A 20,004-nucleotide genomic window follows, 5' to 3' on the forward strand; every position below is an offset into this window, starting at 1 on the left:
GTGCTTGATGCATTCTGTGGGTTGAATTTCGTCCATCACCACCACCCCCCTCAGAAAAAGTATTGAACTCCTAACCCCAAATCCCTCAAAAATGTGACCTTTTTTGGAAATAGGGTCATTTCGGATATACTTAGTTAAGATGAAGTCATTAGCACGGAACCCTGTTCCAATGACTGGTGTCCTCAAAAAAAAAGGCAATTTGGACACAGAAATGCATACAGGGAGAGCGCCATGTGAAGACGAAGGCAGAGATCATGGTGATGCTTCTACAAGCCAAAGAATGCCAAAGATTGTTGGCGAACCACCAGAAACTAGGCAAGAGGTGCGAAACAGATTTCTCTTACCGTCCTCAGAAGGAACCAACCCTGCTGACATCTTGATCTTGGACTCGTACCCTCTAGAATGATGAGAAACCATTTCTGTTGTTTAAGCCACCCAGTTTGTGGTACTTTGTTATGGCAGCCCAAGCAAACTAATAGAACAGATAAGCCCTCATTAAATAGTAGCTAATATTAGTCCTGTACTCTTTTAATCTAATTGTACTGAGACAACAATACTGTTTTTACTGTAAATTAAAGCTCACTTTCCAGCTCTCATGGGTTTATATATCCTGCCCTCCCCCACAAAATCATGGCATTGTGTGGAGTGACAGAGGGCAAAACTAGGGCAGACATGAGAGTTACAGGTGGGGGGATTTCCATGACACGCAGGAGGATGCCTGCTTACAACGAACACTGTAAGGCCTTCACCCCTCCAGGGGCTCACGGAGAGACCACATGAGCCCTTGGGAGAAGGAAGGATTCCAAGCCCCCAGGTGCGAGTTTTCGCTGATCAATGTGCTACACGGAAGTGATATAGGTGCCGGCTCTTATTGCCAGAGGGCTCTTATTCCACCTGCTGGTGGAAAACAGGTTGGATGTCATAACCTTTAAGACCCCTTCATCTCATCTCAGTGCATACATTTCAGCCACTTTCTTTTGAACGTATAGAAGCTTAGAATAGAAAGTGGGCAGAGCAGGTTGGTGGTAGTTTGTTTCTTTTTCTTTGGTGGGATCTGGAATCCCTAACAGCTAGTTTTACTAAAGACTGAGATTGGCTAGGTAGGATTAAGGCTGAGGAACTGCCCCTAACCCCCTACCCCATGCCACACACCTCCTCACTATTTCATCACCACACCCCCAGCCTCCAAGGCAATGAACAAGAGTGTCGAATAAATTAGTTGGAATAGGCAGCTCTGAAAGTTACCACATTTGGCAGACAATTCATCCCAAACCTTCCCTTCCTCAGGCTCTAAAAGAGACTCAACCTTGCTGGGTAGGCTGGGTGCTGTCCACAGTTAGGGGGATTTGGAGCTGATTCTATTGTACGTATGATAGAGAAAACAGGAGGGAATACAGTTGCCCTTCTCATTCTCAGGTTCTGCATCCAAGGATTCAACCAGCCATGGATGGAAAATATTCAGAAAATACAAAGCAAAATGAATGCTAAGAAAAAGAAAAAAATTTTAAAAAAAGATAGAAAATATTTGAAAAAAAATACCAGAAAATGTTATGTTGTTACTGGAGTTCGGCCTAGCTGGTTACATTTGTACTGAGCATATACAGCCTTTTTTTTTCTTGTCATTATTCCCTAAGCAATACAGTATAACAATTGTTTATGCAGCATTTACATCGTATTAGGTATTTTAAGTAATCTAGAGACAATTTAAAGTATACTGCATGTAGTGGCTCAGCCTGTAATCCTAGCACTTTGGGAGGCCAAAGCAGGAGGATTGCTTGGGCCCAGGAGTTCCAGACCAGCCTGGGCAACACAGAGAGACATCATCTCTACAAAAAAAAAAAAAAAAAAATAGCCAGGAGTTGTGGTGCACACCTGTGGTCCCAGCTACTAGAGAGGCTGAGGTGGGAGGATCAGTTGAGCCCGGGAGGTCGAGACTGCAGAGAGCTACGATTGCACCACCGCACTCCAGACTGGGTGACAGAGCAAGACCTTATCTCGAAAAATAAATAAATAAAATAAAATATACAGCAAGATGTGGTTGTATGCAAATATTACACCATTTTATAACAAGGACGTGAGCATCTGTGGATTTTGGTATCCACTGGCCCTGGAACCAATATCCTGCAGATACTCACAGACAATTGTATTGCCTGCCAGGGTTGCCCCAAAAGTCCCACACCCAGGTTGATGCCACAAATTGCCTCTAGGGCAGACCCCCACTCTCAGGATGGATTGGAATTTTAACTAAAAGGAATTCTGGATATGATGGTCTTATTTGGATCCCGATTTGAACAAGCTAATCAGAACAAGATATCTTGAGATAATTGGAAAAAATCTGAACATAAACTGAGTATTAGAGAAAATTAAAGATTTATTTTTGTTTTCATTAGGAGTGATAATGGCATAGTGGTTTTATAAAAGATAAAAGGCCTTATCGGTTAAAGATGACAGTAAAATGACCCAATTGCGGCCAGGCGTGGTGGCTTATGCTTGTAATCCTAGCACTTTGGGAGGCCGAGGCAGGCAGATCATGAGGTCAGTAGTTCAAGACGAGCCTGGCGAACATGGTGAAACCTCGTCTGTACTAAAAATACAAAAATTAGCTGGGTGTGGTGGTGTGCGCCTGTAATCCCAGCTACTCAGGAGGCTGAGGCAGGAGAATTGCTTGAACCTGGGAGGCAGAGGTTGCAGTTAGCAGAGATTGCGCCACTTCACTCCAGCCTGGGCAACAGAGCAAGACTCCATCTTGGGGGAAAAAAATGACCCACTTTCTTGGGCCTGTTTTAAAATATGCTATTAGGTTGGTGCAAAAGTAATTGTGGTCTCTGCCATTACTTTCTCTTTTTTTGAAATGGAGTCTCACCCTGTTGCCCAGGCTGCAGTGCAGTGGTGCAATCTGGGCTCACTGCAACCTCCACCTCCCGGGTTCAAGCGATTCTCCTGCCTCAGCCTCCCAAGTAGCTGGGATTACAGGCGCATGGCACCATGCCTGGCTAATTTTTTTTGTATGTTTATTAGAGACAGAGTTTCACCATGTTGGCCAGGCTGGTCTTGAACTCCTAACCTCAGGTGATCTGCCCACCTTGGCCTCCCAAAGTGCTGGGTTTTCAGGCGTGGGCCACCGGGCCCAGCCTGCCATTACTTTCAATGGCAAAAAAGTGCAATTACTTATAGCAAGAAAAAAGGTAGAGAGAAATGAATGAAACAAGATCAGCAAACTGATCTTGTTTTTTAAATAAGTGAGAGGCACATGGTGGTTCATTATATTATTTTCTCTCAACATACATTTTTATGTATGTGTGAAAGTTTCCATTAGAAATTTTTTAAAATAAAAAGAATGGGAAGGGGGAAAGAATCGCAGATCTTTCTCCTGCTGAGGGAAGTTCTTCTGTTGGGGTGTGAAGGAGAAAGGCTTAGAAATTCCACTGAGTTTCGGGCTGGGCGTGGTGGCTCACGCCTGTAATCCCAGCACTTTGGGAGGCCGAGGCGGGCAGATCATGAGGTCAGGAGATCGAGACCATCCTGGCTAACATGGTGAAGCCCCGTCTCTACTAAAAATATAAAAATTAGCCAGGTGTGGTGGCACACACCTGTAGTCCCAGCTACTCAGGAGGCTGAGGCAGGGGAATCGCTTGAACCCGGGAAGTGGAGGTTGCAATGAGCCGAGATGACACCATTGCACTCCAGCCTGGGCGACAGAGCAAGACTCGGTCTCAAAAAAAAAAAAAGAAAGAAAGAAATTCCACTGAGTTTCTCCTCACAGAAAACAATAAAGTGGCTTGGAGAGAATACTACTGGAACTAGTTTATCATACATGTATCCAACTTCTACTGTCTCCCAGGGCCTGGGATATGATAAACAAGAAGAAATATTAGTTCACGGGACACCCACTCTGTGCCAAGTACTTTCAAACGTCATCTTTGTTAATCCTCATAACAATATTGCTCAGGTAGATGTGATTTGTATGAATGAGATAGAAAGACCACCCAACCAGTAAGGGGCAGGGCAAAGAGAACTTTTGGTTTTGTTGCACATTCCACAAATCATTCCACAAATAGCCAAGCTGTGTATCCCACAGTGGAGGCAAACGGGGATGTAATTTTTTTTAATTTGTATTATTTTTTCTATTTATAAAAGCACATGTGGAAATTACTTGCGTTTTTTCACATAAGCCCTCCCATTTTTTCACTGACATACATGTCTTAAGTACCTTCTGTGTTTCCAACACTGTGGACACAAAGATAAATAAGGCCCTCCCCTCAAGCTATTTACAATTCAACTGGGGAAGCAGAGCTGGAAATAAATGTCACTGTGCATTACTTGCTCTCACAAGGGGACATGACAGAGGCAACTAGCACGCACAAGGAGGAACCTGATGTCCTACCTCCTCCACTTTGCCCGGCCAAGAGCTTTTTGAAAGTCCCAGCAGCCCATGGAAGGTTCCCCAAGCCCCTGGACAAAACTTGCCCACTCTTGTTTTCTCCCACAGCCTGCAGCATACACTTTACCATGGGATCCTTCACAGTCGAACGCACCTTAGAATTCACTTCTTTCCTCTGGGCCACCCAAATGCAGGAACCACCTCCTATTCATTGTTGTGACCCCCAGCTCTTAGGGCAGTGGCTTGCACTTAACTGGCAATCAATAATTGCATTAAATTGAGACAAAAACCTTTCCTGGCAAGTGCCACCAGCATTAATTTTCCACCCTCCTAACTGCCTTTCGATTTCTTTTCCTTATTTTACTACTAGAAATATTCAGTCTAGAATCTCTTCACAGAAATCAGTGCTTCTTAAAAGTGTCTACAAAATAATCAGACATAAAGGAAAATGCAAAGATTGAGTCACTTTCTATCAAATATTGTTTATTTCATGAAGTCCCATACAGAGAGATCCAACATAAATATTTACATTCTACGAAGTTGCTCTGCTCTAGAAAACAACTAGCCAGCCCATGTTTTTGAAAGACTGTTCTGTTCTGTTTTGTTTTCGAGAAAGAAACTGGCCTCCCTTTTGGAAGAGATTACGTTTTCCCACCTCTTTATTTCTAGAAAGGAGCTTGCTCCAAATGGCTTTTTCAGGGTCAGTGAGCCATTGAACAACCAATAAGTTCTCAGCATCTTGGGATCAGCTCTTTTTTTCTACCAATCTGTCTTTTCTCTGTGTCCCGCCCCCGTCCCCCCACCGCTGCCCAAGCCAAGCTAACTTCATAATTTCCTGCTTTTCTACTAAACGTAATGGTGAATGTTTCCTATGTTGATAGATGCCCACGAAAACAACAAATCCTTATCACCTCATAAATTTTAAGAATCTGCTCCTAGATACAAAGATGTGTCATCCATTATGTGCTGCCAAGGGAATGAGCAGAGAAACCAGGCGAAGGAGAGAGCATGAGACATGAAGCCAGCCCCATCTGCCCTTTGGATTTATAGGCAATCACTTTAGTAATAGGTACAAGAATAGGTACAAGGTGGCCATTTATAAGGTTATAATGCATCTCCTAAATGGACAGATGTCCCAGCATCTTCCTGCTGATCTAAAACCATCAGTGACTCCTTGCTGTCTACAGAATTCAGTTCAAACTCCTTAATCCAGCATCCAGTGGCCTCGATGATCTGGTCCAACTACCTAACCTTACTACCACTCCTGTAATGCCAGTCAAGACTCGCTCTCCCACAAACTCAGCATGCATTTTCCCATTGCTGTCTCCGCTTGTCCTCTTTCCTCAGCCTGGAGTGTCCTTTCCTCACTTCTTTATGTGACACATCCTACCCATCTGTGAAGACTCAATTAAGTGCCACATCCTCCTTAAAGCCTCTTTCCTCTTCCAAAGTCCTTTAGATCTTGGCCTGTTCCTGCCTTTCTCGTGGTTCTCAGTATGTTTTGTTTATAGGAAGGGTATGAAACAACAGCAGAAAATACCCTAGGACCTAGAAATAAAGGGGCCATATGAGAATTTAACCATGGAAATCCATTTGTACATGGACAATGACTTGCAACTGAAAAAGTGTCTCCAAGACATCTGAGCATGACCCTCAGGTGAATCTTGGCTTAGGTCTGTAGTTGCTGCAGAGTAAATGGTATTCATGTGTCTATTCAGTGAATCAACAAATACGTACTGAGCACCTGCTAAATGACAGTTACTGTGCTTGACAGTGGGTATGTGCAATGGTGAATAAGATACAGCTTCTACCCTCATGGCAGTTATATAGTAAAAACCCAGATTAACATCAATGACTTACATGATGATAGGGCTGTGATAGGGATATGGGCGAGCCCAGGATGCAGATACTTCCTGGAGGAGGGGATGCCCAAAGTGAGAATGTGGCACCTATGCAGAATTTCAAACAGTTCAGCATGATTGAGCTGGGAGTGTTGGGTGGGTGAGTGGCAAAGGGTGAGGGGGACAAGACGGAAGGGGCTACAAGGAGCTTGATAGTAAATGATTCATAAGCCTTGCTGAGGAATTTGGACTTCAGCCCAGGCTGATTATTCGTTATTTGCCGTCTCTCACCAAATCCCTGCCCACATCCATTTTCTATCCTACTCTGACCTGCTCTGTGCCCTAGCAGGATGACCCCTGCAGACTGCATCACCCAGCTCCCTTGCCAGATGGTTTCCTGTACGATTTGGGCAAGAGAGGCTCCAGCAGGTCCGCTGTGGGAAGGAGGAGTGAAAGAAAGGTTATGGTATTGCTTCTGCTTTCCTTTCATATCAATAGCAGTAGTTGCACCCTCTGCAGTTCAGTCTCCACCAGTTGGCCCTTTCTCTAGCTCTCACTATAATCCAGTAACTCTACTTTTTCTTCTTGTCCCCTTCTAGTGTGGTAACAGCTTCCTACTGCTGCTAACAAACTCATCCATAGTTTGCTTCCTTAACCCTATCCATATATCTGCAAGTGGTACTTTCATTAAAGTCTCTTCTCTTCCTCTGAACCATCCGAAATGAATTCCGTTTTCTGACAAGACCCTAACTGATACAATCCTGAAAGTTATAAGGAGACATTCAAGTGTAGGGAGTCACAAAAAAACAAAAAATATGGCAATCAATGTGTACCTCCAACACTACTTAAGGGACAAGGCCCTCAAATTTTAGCCAATCTATTCCCAATGGTAGCGCCCTGTGTATTGCAGAGATGCATGCATCAGCAATCACAGACCAGGAACCTCTGAATCATGCAACTAGCCCCCAATTCTGATGCAAGATTGCAAAGGCAATGTTATAAACATAAATAAGCTTCTTGCATAGATCTAACAATACAAAAGGATATAGGACATAGGTGCTTTGGTCTGCATGATACTTATTTCATTATAGACACCACTATGAGCCCAGGCGCAGTGACTCACATCTGTAATCCCAGCACTTTTGGAGGCCAAGGCGGGTGGATCACCTGAGGTCAGGAGTTAGAGACCAGCCTGGCCAACATGGTGAAACCTGTCTCTACTAAAATACAAAAATTAGCTGGGCTTGGTGGTGGGTGCCTCTAATCCCAGCTACTTGGGAGGCTGAGGCAGAAGAATCACTTGAACCAGGGAGGCGGAGGTTGTAGTGAACTGAGATTGCACTGCTGCACTCCAGCCTGGGCAACAAGAGCAAAACTCCCGTCTCAAAAACAAAACAAAACAAAAAAAAACCCCACTATTATGAGTTTGGTTCCTATAACTCTATCTCCAAAGTCCAGTCCATTCTAAGACTCTGCAAAGAAACTGGATCTTCAAATAAACTGGACACAGGCTATTTTCCATCCCAGGACCCCTATGTGTATCTGCTGCTCCCTTTCTTACAGTATACCTTCTGCCCCATTCTGCTTTGTCTGAACTCTGATTTGCCTTTTACAGCTTGGCTGCAAGGTTATTTTCTCCATTAGCCCTTCTCTAACCCCTGTATTTATCTGTCTTAATTTCAAGGAGCAACGTGAAGTCAGGAACTTTGTTCACCTCTGCACCCCCAGCACCTAATTCAATGCCTGGCCCACAATTTGTCTTCCTTATTGGGTTGAAAGTAAATTGAAATCACCATATTTGCCTGATTCATTTTTGTATCTTTCCAGAATGCCTAGAATAGTGCCTTGCACACAATAGGAGATCAATAAATATTTGTTAAATATATAAATGACAAAAATGTAACAAGTGTGTTCTTTCTTCCTATACTTCAAGGGAACATACAGTAAAGAATCATGATACCAGAGTTAAACAAATCCACGGGAACCTCCCAGGAAACCAAAACGTGCAAATGTGCCAGGAGGTTTTACAGATTAAGTCCATATGGGATTTAAAAAAAAAACAGAAGTGCTGTAGGACTTTATTGTGAATTGGATCTGCCAATATCGGTGCTGAAGAAGCCAACCCTGAAGCCAAATACCAGCATTTGTTTCCCAAACACTGATTAAAACAAATATTTTTCAGTTGCCATAGCTTTTGGATCTATTTTTGACATGCACGCTGAATGCAGCAAATAACATGGAAACTCTGGCTCCCTTCATTGCTGCTTAACATTGAGGACTCTAACCTCACTAGTGAGGTCAGAAAACACCAGCTACACAACCACACAAGATACCTTTCCTTGCTCCTAGGCTGCCAACTGCAGTACTATCTTTGGGATGGTTCGTCATGTCTACTAGCTGCACGTGCTTTAAAACTGAATACAGCCTCAATACAGCCTTTAAGTTAGGAAACTAGTTAAAATTAGACTAAGTCTTGTGTCTTTATAGGAAAGCACTGACAATATCTCTTTGATACATAGCATAGCCCTGATATACAATTTTAATTTTTTATTGTGGAAATTTAAGAATATATACAAAATTATAGAGAAGATTAAAAGGATCTGAAGTACCGTTCACCCAGCTTTGACAACTATCAATTGTGAAAGGAGAACTCAGACACAAAACTATTAAGAAAATAATTTCTACTTTCACTATTCTGTAAGGCAGATCATACTTCAGAACAACTGGGCTATCTAAACAAAGAACACAGCAGGCTTTTAGAGAAAAACACAAGAGGTTACCAAGTGTACAGTTAGTCTGTTCCTCACATGACTACACTATCTGCAAAGGTTATCACCTATATGTTGATATTAATATTGCAAAATCAGGAATTAATTTTTTTTTTTATTTTTTTTGAGACAGAGTCGCTCTGTCGCCCAGGCTGGAGTGCAGTGGTGCAGTCTCGGCTCGCTGCAACCTCTGCTTCCTGGGTTCACGCCATTCAATCAGGAATTAAATTGTTTGCATTAGGGTAGCAGATTACAAAAAGGGCATGGTCTTCATTTAGAGAAAAGTGTTAGGGTGTTTCTGCCTGTTTTAGTATTTTTAAGAAAGTCAAGTGTTTGGGGTTTTGAGGGGGCAGGGATGGGTTTTTTGTTTTGTGTGTGACTGCTATATAATGTGCTAAGTGAAGATGGCAGCAAGGCAAGATATCATTCATGCTTCCTTAGCCCCTCCCTCTGGCCAGGGGCTGCCAGAAGTGTAGATAATTTGACTACACGGGTTTGTTCAGAAATGTTCTGATCCATATTATTAACTTGATGGGTTTTTCTCTTTGACCAATTAAATTTATATAGTTGCTACAAAAGGTGTGGATTAACACTAGGAGATTTCTTTGCTGTATGGTTTTAAAAATTAAAGCCTTAAAATACGAAGGATTGGAGAATTAAATTCTGTCTAGAGGCTTCACAAAGCCCCTAGTCAGATTTTGATCACATCAGTTTCGCAGATGATTTTGAATTGCTGTTCTCAATCAGCTTGTCCTTTCTAGGTCTAGGAGAAAAAAGGCATCCAGTTTGCCTGGACCAAGCTTTTCCTCAAGAACTACATAACTAGGACGTCCTTCCTTCTCTGAGGTCCCCAAGTCTGTCAATGTTCCTGCTATGTCAGCAAGTGGCATTCTTTACTAACTGTAAGGCTGAGATTTCACTAGCCAGAGAGCAGGTACAAGGTAAGTTTCCTGGGAGGATGTTGTGGGCATCATTTCCACATATCAAGTACAGTCCCTGTGTCTTTTTTTTGGAGGGGGGGGAGGTGAGGGGGGATGGAGTTTTGCTCTTGAGGCTGGAGTGCAATGGTGCAATTTTGGCTCACTGCAACCTCTACCTCCTGGGTTCAAGCCATTCTCCTGCCTCAGCCTCTCAAAGTGCTGAGATTACATGCGTGAGCCACCGCGCCCGGCCCAGTCCCTGTTTCTTAAAGTCAGCTTGTCATGCCTCATTAAGTCAGACTTGTTTTAAAATGTGACATTTCTTACATGGTAACTGTGACAAATTTTCTTTAACCATATCCCAAGACAGAGGTGTACTGACCCTATGTAAATAATGACATGGTCATAAAAAATAAAGTGAAGCAACAAATGGCACTTCAATAATAACCACTGTTACATGCAGTTTTATAGACAAGCCAATCAATGTGTGTCACTCTTTCTCAGAATCATTTTTCTTAGACTTTTGTCTTATTTATTCACTTATAATCTATACCCTAAGATATTTTATAGATTTTTTTTCTGAATTCTGAGACATCAGTTGTAATGAGATACCATTTAAAGAATGTTTTGTTCCACTTTGTACAGGGTTTATTAAATCGAGAATTAGTGATAGATCAAGAAGAAAGAAAAGGGGTGTTGTTCTCATTTGCCAAACAGAATATAGATTAGCCCCAAGTGAATTTTCATCTTAATTTCTTTCCATCCTGCATCATTAATTCTTGTTTTCTGATCTTGGTTTAAGTAGCCCTACTATCACAAAGTCATCTGCTTTTAGACTAAATAAAAGGTCCTAGAAATGCTCAGTCACACAGTCCAACCATGGGCTTCAGGTGACAGTGTCAGCTTATACTGGAAAGCCTGTGTCCATGAATCTGTTCCATTTAGTGTCAATAGTTAAAAGAACCTATTTGAGGCCATTGCTGAGGTTATGATCCCTTTGATGTTTCTTCCAGAGACTCCATTATTGATTTATTGATTAATATCAAGGGTGTTTAGATAATTGCAAAGGAAAAGAAGAAACTACCTGTTGACGACAAGACTGAATGGCTTGGGTTAATTTACTATAATAATTAACAGTATCTACAATAAGAAAAATGAGACATAATGTACAAGTATTTTTAAAGGATTTAATCAACAATTGCTCCAAAAGTAGTAACATCCTATAGACAACAAAGGCATTGACAGATCTCCAGGACTTTTTAACTTATCCCAATGTGTATTTTTTGGTAACCAATTGACACAAGTATTTTAAAACAGAAACGTTGAATAAGTCTTGCCGACAGTTATTGTGCCAGTCTTCACACATTACCTTGAGTATGCTCTATCTGTCCTGAAAGACTACAATTGCTGAAACATGTTCATTTTAATATTAATAACATGCTTTGTATATAATTGACCAAATATTAATAACATGCTTTGTATATTTTTGTATATAATTGACCTAGGGAAGTTGGTTTGCCAACTGTTCCTATACTATGGGCTTGGCAAATGCCGTCACAAATACAGAGAATTCCAAGTATATTCAATGACTTCCGGCACCCCTCCTTTTACAAAATGAGAAAATAAACTTTGGTGTTGTCTAAGAAAGAAACCTCAAAGACAGTTTGGTTGTAAAAGATATATTAACAGTTCTACTATTCAGAATATGAGAAAAGCCAGTCTAAAAAGTTGTCGGCCAGGCGCGGTGGCTCACGCCTGTAATCCCAACACTTTGGGAGGCTGAGGCGGGCAGATCACGAGGTCAGGAGTTTGAGACGAGCCTGGCCAACATGGCGAAACCCCGTCTCTACTAAAAATACAAAAATTAGCTGGGTGTGGTGGCAGGCGCCTGTAATCCCAGCTACTCAGGAGGCTGAGGCAGGAGAATCTCTTAAACCTGGGAGGCAGAGGTTGCAGTGAGCTGAGATCACGCCATTGCACTTCAGCCTGGGCAACAGAGTGAGACTCAATCTCGAGGAAAAAAAAATTGTCAAAGGAGACAAGATGGGAGTATAAATCATAAGTGCCTAAACATGCGAAATGGTTACAATCTTTGTTATGGTGAAAATACACAGTAGTGTGTAACAATATTAGGAATTGTAGTCTTTTCAGAAGTAGAGTTTGTTTAAAAATTATTTCAGCGAATGATTTAAAAATCAGACAAAATGTTATCAGGCTTCAAATAAGTATATTTTAGTGATACCTGGAATCTCTGCTAGTTGCACACAGAAAAACTTTTTGTTATTTCTTGTGATATGGTTAGGTTCTATGTCCCCACCCAAATCTCATCTCAAATTGTAATCCTCTTGCGTTGAGGGAAGGACCTGCTGGGAGGTGATTGGATCACGGGGGTGGTTCCCCCATGGTGTTCTCGTGATAGTGAGAGAGTTCTCATGAGAGCTGATGGTTTTATAGGTGTTTGGAAGTTCCCCCTTTGCAGCACTTCTCTCCCTCCTACCACCTTGTAAAGAAGGTGCCTGCTTCCCCTTCTGCCCGGATTGTGAGTTTCCTGAGGCCTCCACGACCACATGGAACTGTTAGTCAATTAAACCTCTTTCCTTTATAAATTACCCAGTCTCAGGCATTTCCATTTCTTTTTCTTTCTTTTGTTTTTGTTTTTTGTTTTGTTTTGTTTTCCAAGACAGGGTCTCGCTCTGTCACCCAGGCTGGAGTACAGTGGCGCAATCTCAGCTCACCGCAATGTCCACCTCCCGGGTTCAAGTGATTCTCCTGGTCAGCCTCCTGAGTAGCTGGGACTACAGGCGCATGCTACCATGCCTGACTAATTTATGTATTTTTTGTAGAGATGGGGTTTCGCCATGTTGCCCAGGCTGGTCTTGAACTCCTGAGCTCAGGTGATCCACCTGCCTTGGCCTCCCAAAGTGCTGGGATTACAGGTGTAAGCCACCACGCCCAGCCTCATAGGCATTTCTTTATAACAGTGTGAAAGTGGACTAATACACTTGTTAGTATTAACAAGTTGAGGTCGTATACTCAAAGCTCAATGTTCTTCTGAAATACTTGACTTTCTCCTCCTTATCACTTAAAGTTCCCTTTTCTCAATAAATTTAATATTCCATTATTTAGACATACAAAATGCAGTTAAACATACAAAAATAAATATACATCCTTAAATGGCAAACATGAGGCTTTAAATTTTAACTTCAAAATATATTGATCTTACCAGAATATTACAAGGTAATGTTTATCCACATTAAATTTACCATCTTAGTAGAACTATAATGCTGCTCTTGAAATATAAATGGGGCCAGGTGCAATGGCTCACACCAGTGATCTCAGCACTTTGGGTAGGCCAAGATGAGCAGATGGACTGAGTCCATGAGTTCGAGACCAGCCTGGGCAACATAGGCCCCATCTCTATAAAAAAAAAAATTTAAGAAAAATCAATAGACAAAACATATCCATTATCTTGTGTATGCATCTGTATCTCTTTGCAACAACTGTATGGCCTCAACCACTATGCATACTAGTTCCAGCTTTCAACCGAAATAATCAACATCTGCTCCCTCAAAGGCCCAGAGAAAATGGAGAGGTGAGCAACTAAGAACAGTCTATTGCACACAAGTACCTTAGCAGAAAAGCAAGGCTCAGTGAAGGCCTCCTGAGTCCCACAGGCTCTAGCACATATATATTTCACATTTTTCAAAATGGAAAGCATGAACATGTGAACTAACATACAACCCAATTTTTTTGTTTTCTTACAGCACATGGCCAGTCTCATTCCATCCAAAACCCCACCCACTACCAACTCATCCCCAGGTTATTTTGAAGCAAATCCCAAACATTATCTCATTTCATCTGTAAATATTTCAATAAGAATCTCTAAAAGATAAAGATTCTTTTTTGATCTTTAAACATGATCATAACAATTATCTAATGCAAAAATTAATTCCTTAACATCATAAAATATTCAACCAGAGTTCACATTACCCTAATTCTGAGCATTTTCAACTTCATTATTTAAATCAGGATCCAAATAAGGTTCAATAAATTGCAACTGAGCAATATGTATTTTAATTCTACTTTAATTTATAGGTTTCTCTTCCATCCCCTTTTTCCTCTTGCAACTTTTTGTTGAAGATACCAGGTCAATTGGCCTGAATTTGCTATGGTGTAACTTAAAATGTTCTTTATCCCTGTTTCCTGTAAATTGTTAGTTGAATCTAAAGGCTTAATTAGATTCAGGCTCAATCTTTTTTGTTTGTTTGTTTTGCAAGATGTGTAGAAAAGACTCTAATCTTGTCCAAAACGGGGTCTGGCCTTTGCCCTGTATTTGGGGAGGTAATTTCTAAACCCTTGGAATTTCATGATAGGAGTGGTTTTGTTCGTGTGCAGGCCTTGGTTAAACTGGATAGTGTAATGGTGTGATACAGAGTGGGAGGTTTGGGTCACACATACTCGGCAATCAGCTCTGGAGGGGCTGGAGATGGAGAAGTCATGTGGGTAGCCAACCAGATAAATCTCTGGACAGGAAGGCTCAGGTGAATTTCCCTGCTTGGCAATAATTTGTGCATATTGTCATACATTGATAATGGGAAAGTAATGGTGTATACAACTCCACAGGGAGAAGATAACTGGAACATCCATATTTGGAACTTTTCTAGACTTTGCCTTATGTGATTTTTTTCCCGGACTACCTTTAATCTGTATCCTTTAGCTGTGATAAACCATACCCATTAGTATAACAACTTTTAGTGACTTCAAGTCCTTCTAGCAAATTATCAAAACTAAGTGTGGTTTTGAGAATCCCCAAACTTGCAGTTGATGCCAGAAGCAAGGGCAGCCTTGTGAACTGCTCCCAACACTCCCCACAAGAGCACTGCACTATGGTGGTGTCTAGCAGGAGGTCCATGATATCCAGTTGTTTCTTTTTCTGCTGTTCTTAGCCACTGATGATCATTGCTTCTTTGAAAGAGGTCATTACCTCTTTGAAGACTGCAAAATGGTGATATTCTACTTCTATCCTTTCTTTTTTATTAACTTGAGCCTTCCCCTTCATCAGTTGTTTGGTTATCTGATATAGGCAATATAGGAAAGACAGGAAAAAATGCTTATTTTATTTACCAGTTTTTAAAATTAAGAGGTAGTTCCTTGCATTCTTCAAAGTGACCAATGACTTTTTAAAAATCTTTATGTCATGAATTTAAGCATCAATCATTACAGATGTTCATCTTTGAACACCTGTGGCCAAGAAAAGAGTATGTAAATTAACTCCTGTCCTTTTGACATGATCCTAGTAATCTTTCATAGCTTGCTTCCTTGCTTTCTGGTATCACAAGATGTTCCAAGTTTATCTGGCATATCCTCTGCTTCAAACCTGGAATCAGCCATTTCTCTAAGAAGACCTGTCTCAAGTTGGGTTCTTCTGGGAAATTGACTCTGAGTTGAATATTTACATGCATTTAAGGGACTGCCCTTAGAATTAACACCTATGGGGGAGGGGCAAAAGTAGGACTGGGCAGAGAAAGCAGTGGAACCACAGTACAGTCACAGCCAATTCCACACAGAACACTGGAGATGGTCTAGCCCTGTAAGATGTCCTGCTTTGAGGCAAGAGAGCCTGACCTTTATAATCCACATTAACCAGTCATTAGATATGGGCTGCCTCTGGGGAGAATGGTATAACCCTGGGTGAGGTGACTCTCTTCATGTTAGGGCAGTGGTTCTCAATCAAGGCACTTTGTCCCCCAGAGACATTTGGCAATGCCTGGAGACATTTTTGGTTGTCACAGCCATGGGTAGGGTGCTACTGGTGTCTAGTGGGTAGAAGCCAGGGATTCTACTAAACATCTTCTAATGCACAGAACAGTCCCCAACAACAAAGAATTATCCAGTCCAAAATGTCAATAGTGCTGAGACTAAGAAACCTTGGTTTAAGACAATGCTCAGAGAGTGATTCAGGGACAGCCAACAGCCACCACTGTTCCCAGCATCCCAGGCCTCAGTTCTGAATGGAGAATCTGGGTGGCAAACCACAGCATCCGCTACATGTCTTGATTACTTTTAGAGAAAACTAGTAAATAGAGATCTCTGTCTGGGAGCTAGGAGTGCTTGTTGCCTCCAGTTTGATCTCTGTTTCTAGGCCTATTCAGGGGAGAGAACTAGGAAATTATCTTTTTAATACACATCATTCATTATATCAATATTTCTAATTCAAAATCAGGACTCTGACATAATCCTTCTATTTAGAAGGTATAGTCCTTCTATTTTGAGAAGCTTGGAACTTGTTGACCCTAAGAAGTTTCCTGAGAGCCACCTCAGTAAACCATTTTTGAATGTCATTAAGTTTGCATATTAGGGGGTTACAAAAGTAAAGGAAAACTTTGCAGGAAAATGTTCAAAATAATCCAGAATATTGGAATTAGAAGGAACCTAAGAGATCATCTAAACCAAAACTCTGATTTTACAAATGAGGAAAAGGAGGCCTAGAAAAGTTCAGCAGACTTAATCTAAGGTCCATAGCTACTTAGTGCCCTAACCAGGACCAGCATCAGGACACTAACCCCTCATATTTGTTTCTTTTTTCCTGCCTCAGCACTCTGACTCTTCTCTCTAGTATTAACTCTCCCATGCTGCAGAAGAAAATAGAGAAAAGAGGGACAGAAAAGGAGATGAAACTCACTCCTTTTTCACAGTATACCTTGGTGGAACTGAGAACTCAGATCTGTATGCAGAGAACTGAGCACAGATCTGTAGGAAGGAAGTGCTTCTGATCCACTGTTAGTGGAAACATCTGTTTGGTTGTTTTTCCAAAGCACTGTTAGATTGTGCTGTGCCTTCACATTCTCTCCTGCACTCTTGCTAATGACCAAGCAGTTACACACCAGCAAGGCTGGCCAAGGTTGGGACGTCTTAGCAAAGAAAAAGAGCTCAATTAACCAGTCCATGCAGGGACAGAATGATTGATTTGGTCTCATTAGTAGCATACACAAAAACAATCAATTAAGCTGGCAACATGGTGTAATGCCTTTTCAAATGAAGGTAACCCTCTTTTTTTTTTTTAGTCAGGGTCTTGCTCTGTTGCTCAGGCTGGAGTGCAGTGACTGGTGTGATCACACCTCACTGCAGCCTCAACCTCAACCTCCTGGGCTCAAAAGATCCTCCTCCCTCAGTCTCCCAAGTAGCTGGGACCACAGGCATGCATCACCACGTCCTGCTAATTTATGTATTTTTTTGTAGAGATGGGGTTTTGCCATGTTGCACAGGCTGGTTTCAAACTCTTGGGATCAAGCCCACCTCAACCTCCCAAAGTGCTGGGATTACAAATAGGTATGAGCCGCTGCGCCTGGCCATTAGGAACTGTCTTCTTTCAATTCTTTCGTAGGCATACTAATCTGAACTCTTGTCCTAGTAAGTTGTTTATTATTTCTTCCAGTGCTTCCTAAACTTTTCCACTGAAGTACTGACAGAGAAGAATGAAAGCTACACAACACACACACACACACACACACACACGCACACACACACACGCACACACACACACACCCCCCGGTGTGTACTCAAAGCCCTGGGAAAGTGACCCAAAGCAAAATTATTGGGAAATGCAAAATTTTTCCAAAGTTCCCGTGTTTATCTTAAATATTCGTTCAAGTCCCACAACCTACTCTGTTCTTCTTAAAGAAACAGAAGTCTAAAAGGGCAATTGATATTCCAGAACATGCAGTATGTTTAACAAGGGCTTTGAGAAATCCCTTCCCCTCCCAAATCATGATATACCTCTTATAACCCCATTTAAGAAACCCAGATTGAGAAATCACTTATATAATAGATTTCTATTGCTCTGAGGTAGAATTCATACTCTTAAAAGTAGTTTGCCTTTTTAAAAGAAATCTGCATTCTATCTACTTATGAAGCATCTATTTTTTTTTTGTTCTCATTTTAGCAAAATCACTAGTTGTTTGGGTTTTTTTTTTTAAGAGATAGTGTCTTACTTTGTCACCCATGCTGGAGTGCAGTGGTGCAATCACAGCTCACTGTAGCCTTGAACTCCTGGGCTCGAGCAATCCTCTCACCTCAGCCTCCCGAGTAGCTAGGACCACAGGTTTGTGCCACTACACCCAGCTATTTTTACATTTCTTTGTAGAAATCAGGTCTTGCTATGTTTCCCAGGCTGGTCTTGAATTCCTGGCCTCAAGCAATCCTCCCAACTCAGCCTCCCAAAGTGCTGGGATTACAGGTGTGAGCCACCATGCCTGGCCCAGTTAAGTTGTAATAATCAAGATTTTCAAATAATTTGTGTTTTATCAACAGTAGTGATAAAAAAGATTAAAATTAAAATATACATCTATTCAAGCTGTATAAATTTTTATATTTTTATCAAAAGTATAATATAAATATTAAAAATTTTAATATGAAATTGTTTTTCATATATTGTTAAAAAGTTATCTTTTCTAAAATATTCAAAACCATCTATTAAAATTAAAAGGCAAAATATACATTAAAATTTGTAATTTTAAAATAGGGATACCACAGACTGCAAGCCTTTATTTTTATTTATTTATTACTATTTATTAATAATAAATGTTTATTAATATTTATTTATTTAAAAGGCTGGAGTGCAGTGGCACAATCTCGGCTCACTGCAGCCTCCGCCTCCTGGGTTCAAGCAATTCTCCTGCCTCAGCCTCCCGAGTGGCGAGGATTACAGGCACGTGCTGCCATGCCCAGCTAATTTTTCCATTTTTAGTAGAGACAGGGTTTCACCATGTTGGCCAGGCTCGTCTTGAACTCCTGACCTCAGGTGATCTGACTGCCTCAGCCTCCCAAAGTGCTGGGATTACAGGCATGAGCCACCGCACCAGGCCCAACCTGCAAGTCTTTATGGCATTCAGATGCAGCCACCTGCTGTTTTGAGGACATAAGGCAAGAGATATGGAGAATGTTTTCCTGGGGCCTAACCAGTGTTAGTGGTAAGAGTGGACATTTAGGCTTATGGCCATGCTGTGTCAGTGCTGAATGCCAAACTGAGAGAGGGGTCATGTGCTCTTTAATAATGTGTGTGTGGGTGGGGGTGTTGTGGGTGGTTTGTGATATGCAGGGCCTTCTAAACCCAGGCAGTTTTCACTTGTCCCAGTCTGAGGACAGTCTGAAGTCTTCAGAATATGAATGCATCATGGAAAAGGGAAAGTGGTTTGACACCCCAGCCCCACCCCTTACCGCTCCAGAGAGCATACAGAGTTTACAAGATATTACCTGCCTACCCAGTGAAGTTAGTATATAAAGCAGATACGATTATTACTACTTTACAAATAAGGAAACTGTATTAGTCCATTTCATACTGCTATTAAGAACTGCCCGAGACTAATTTACAGCAAGCGAAGGGGGAAGAGCCCTTTATAAAACCATCAGATCTCAGTCAGGTGCGGTGGCTCACACCTCTAATCCCTGCACTTTGGGAGGCTGAGGTGGGCGGATCACCTGAGGTCAGGAGTTCGAGACCAGCATAGCCAACATGGTGAAATGCAGTCCCAGCTACTCGGGAGGCTGAGGCAGGAGAATCACTTGAACCTGGGAGGTGGAGGTTGCAGTGAGCTGAGATTGCACCACTGTGCTTCAGCCCAGGGTGACAAAGCGAGACTCTATCTCATAAAACAAAACAAAACAACAACAACAACAACAACAAAAAACCCATCAGATCTCCTGAGAACTCACTCACTATCACAAGAACAGCATGGGGGATACCACCCCCATCATCCAATTATCTCCACTTGGTCTCTCCCTTGACACATGGGGATGATGGAGATTATAATTTGCAAAGATAAGATTTGGGGGGGAACACAAAGCATGACCATATCAGAAACTGAGACACAAACTAAAACGAAGTGACTCTCCGCTGGTTAGCTAGCTACAACATGGTGGATCCAAGAGCAGAACTCAGGGCTCCTGGCTCCTTGCCCATAGAAGCTGGCTGCCCCGTGTCTCACTTCCTGATGCTCAAAGTTGCTTCTATATTACTGTAAGGGTTTTGTGGTCAAGTAGTATGTGAGTTGAAAAGAATAAAAGAACCATATTGTTTAGCCCTCTTCAGTGTTTAG

General features: G+C 41.7%; 1 protein-coding gene across 2 annotated transcripts in view; it reads left to right on the forward strand.

Annotated features, from left to right (window-relative positions):
- Positions 1-9,931, forward strand: part of LAYN (layilin) — a 35,112-nt gene extending 25,181 nt beyond the window's left edge. For both annotated transcript variants that reach the window (XM_063608770.1, XM_055094823.2), the window contains one exon: positions 9,752-9,931. In XM_063608770.1, coding sequence (XP_063464840.1) covers positions 9,752-9,757 — 6 coding nt within the window. In that variant the 3' untranslated portion in view covers positions 9,758-9,931. The remainder of the gene's footprint in view (positions 1-9,751) is intronic.
- The last annotated feature ends 10,073 nt before the right edge of the window (positions 9,932-20,004 follow it).

The sequence above is a fragment of the Pan paniscus genome, chromosome 9 (genome assembly GCF_029289425.2).
Source record: "Pan paniscus chromosome 9, NHGRI_mPanPan1-v2.0_pri, whole genome shotgun sequence".
Taxonomy (NCBI): domain Eukaryota; kingdom Metazoa; phylum Chordata; class Mammalia; order Primates; family Hominidae; genus Pan; species Pan paniscus.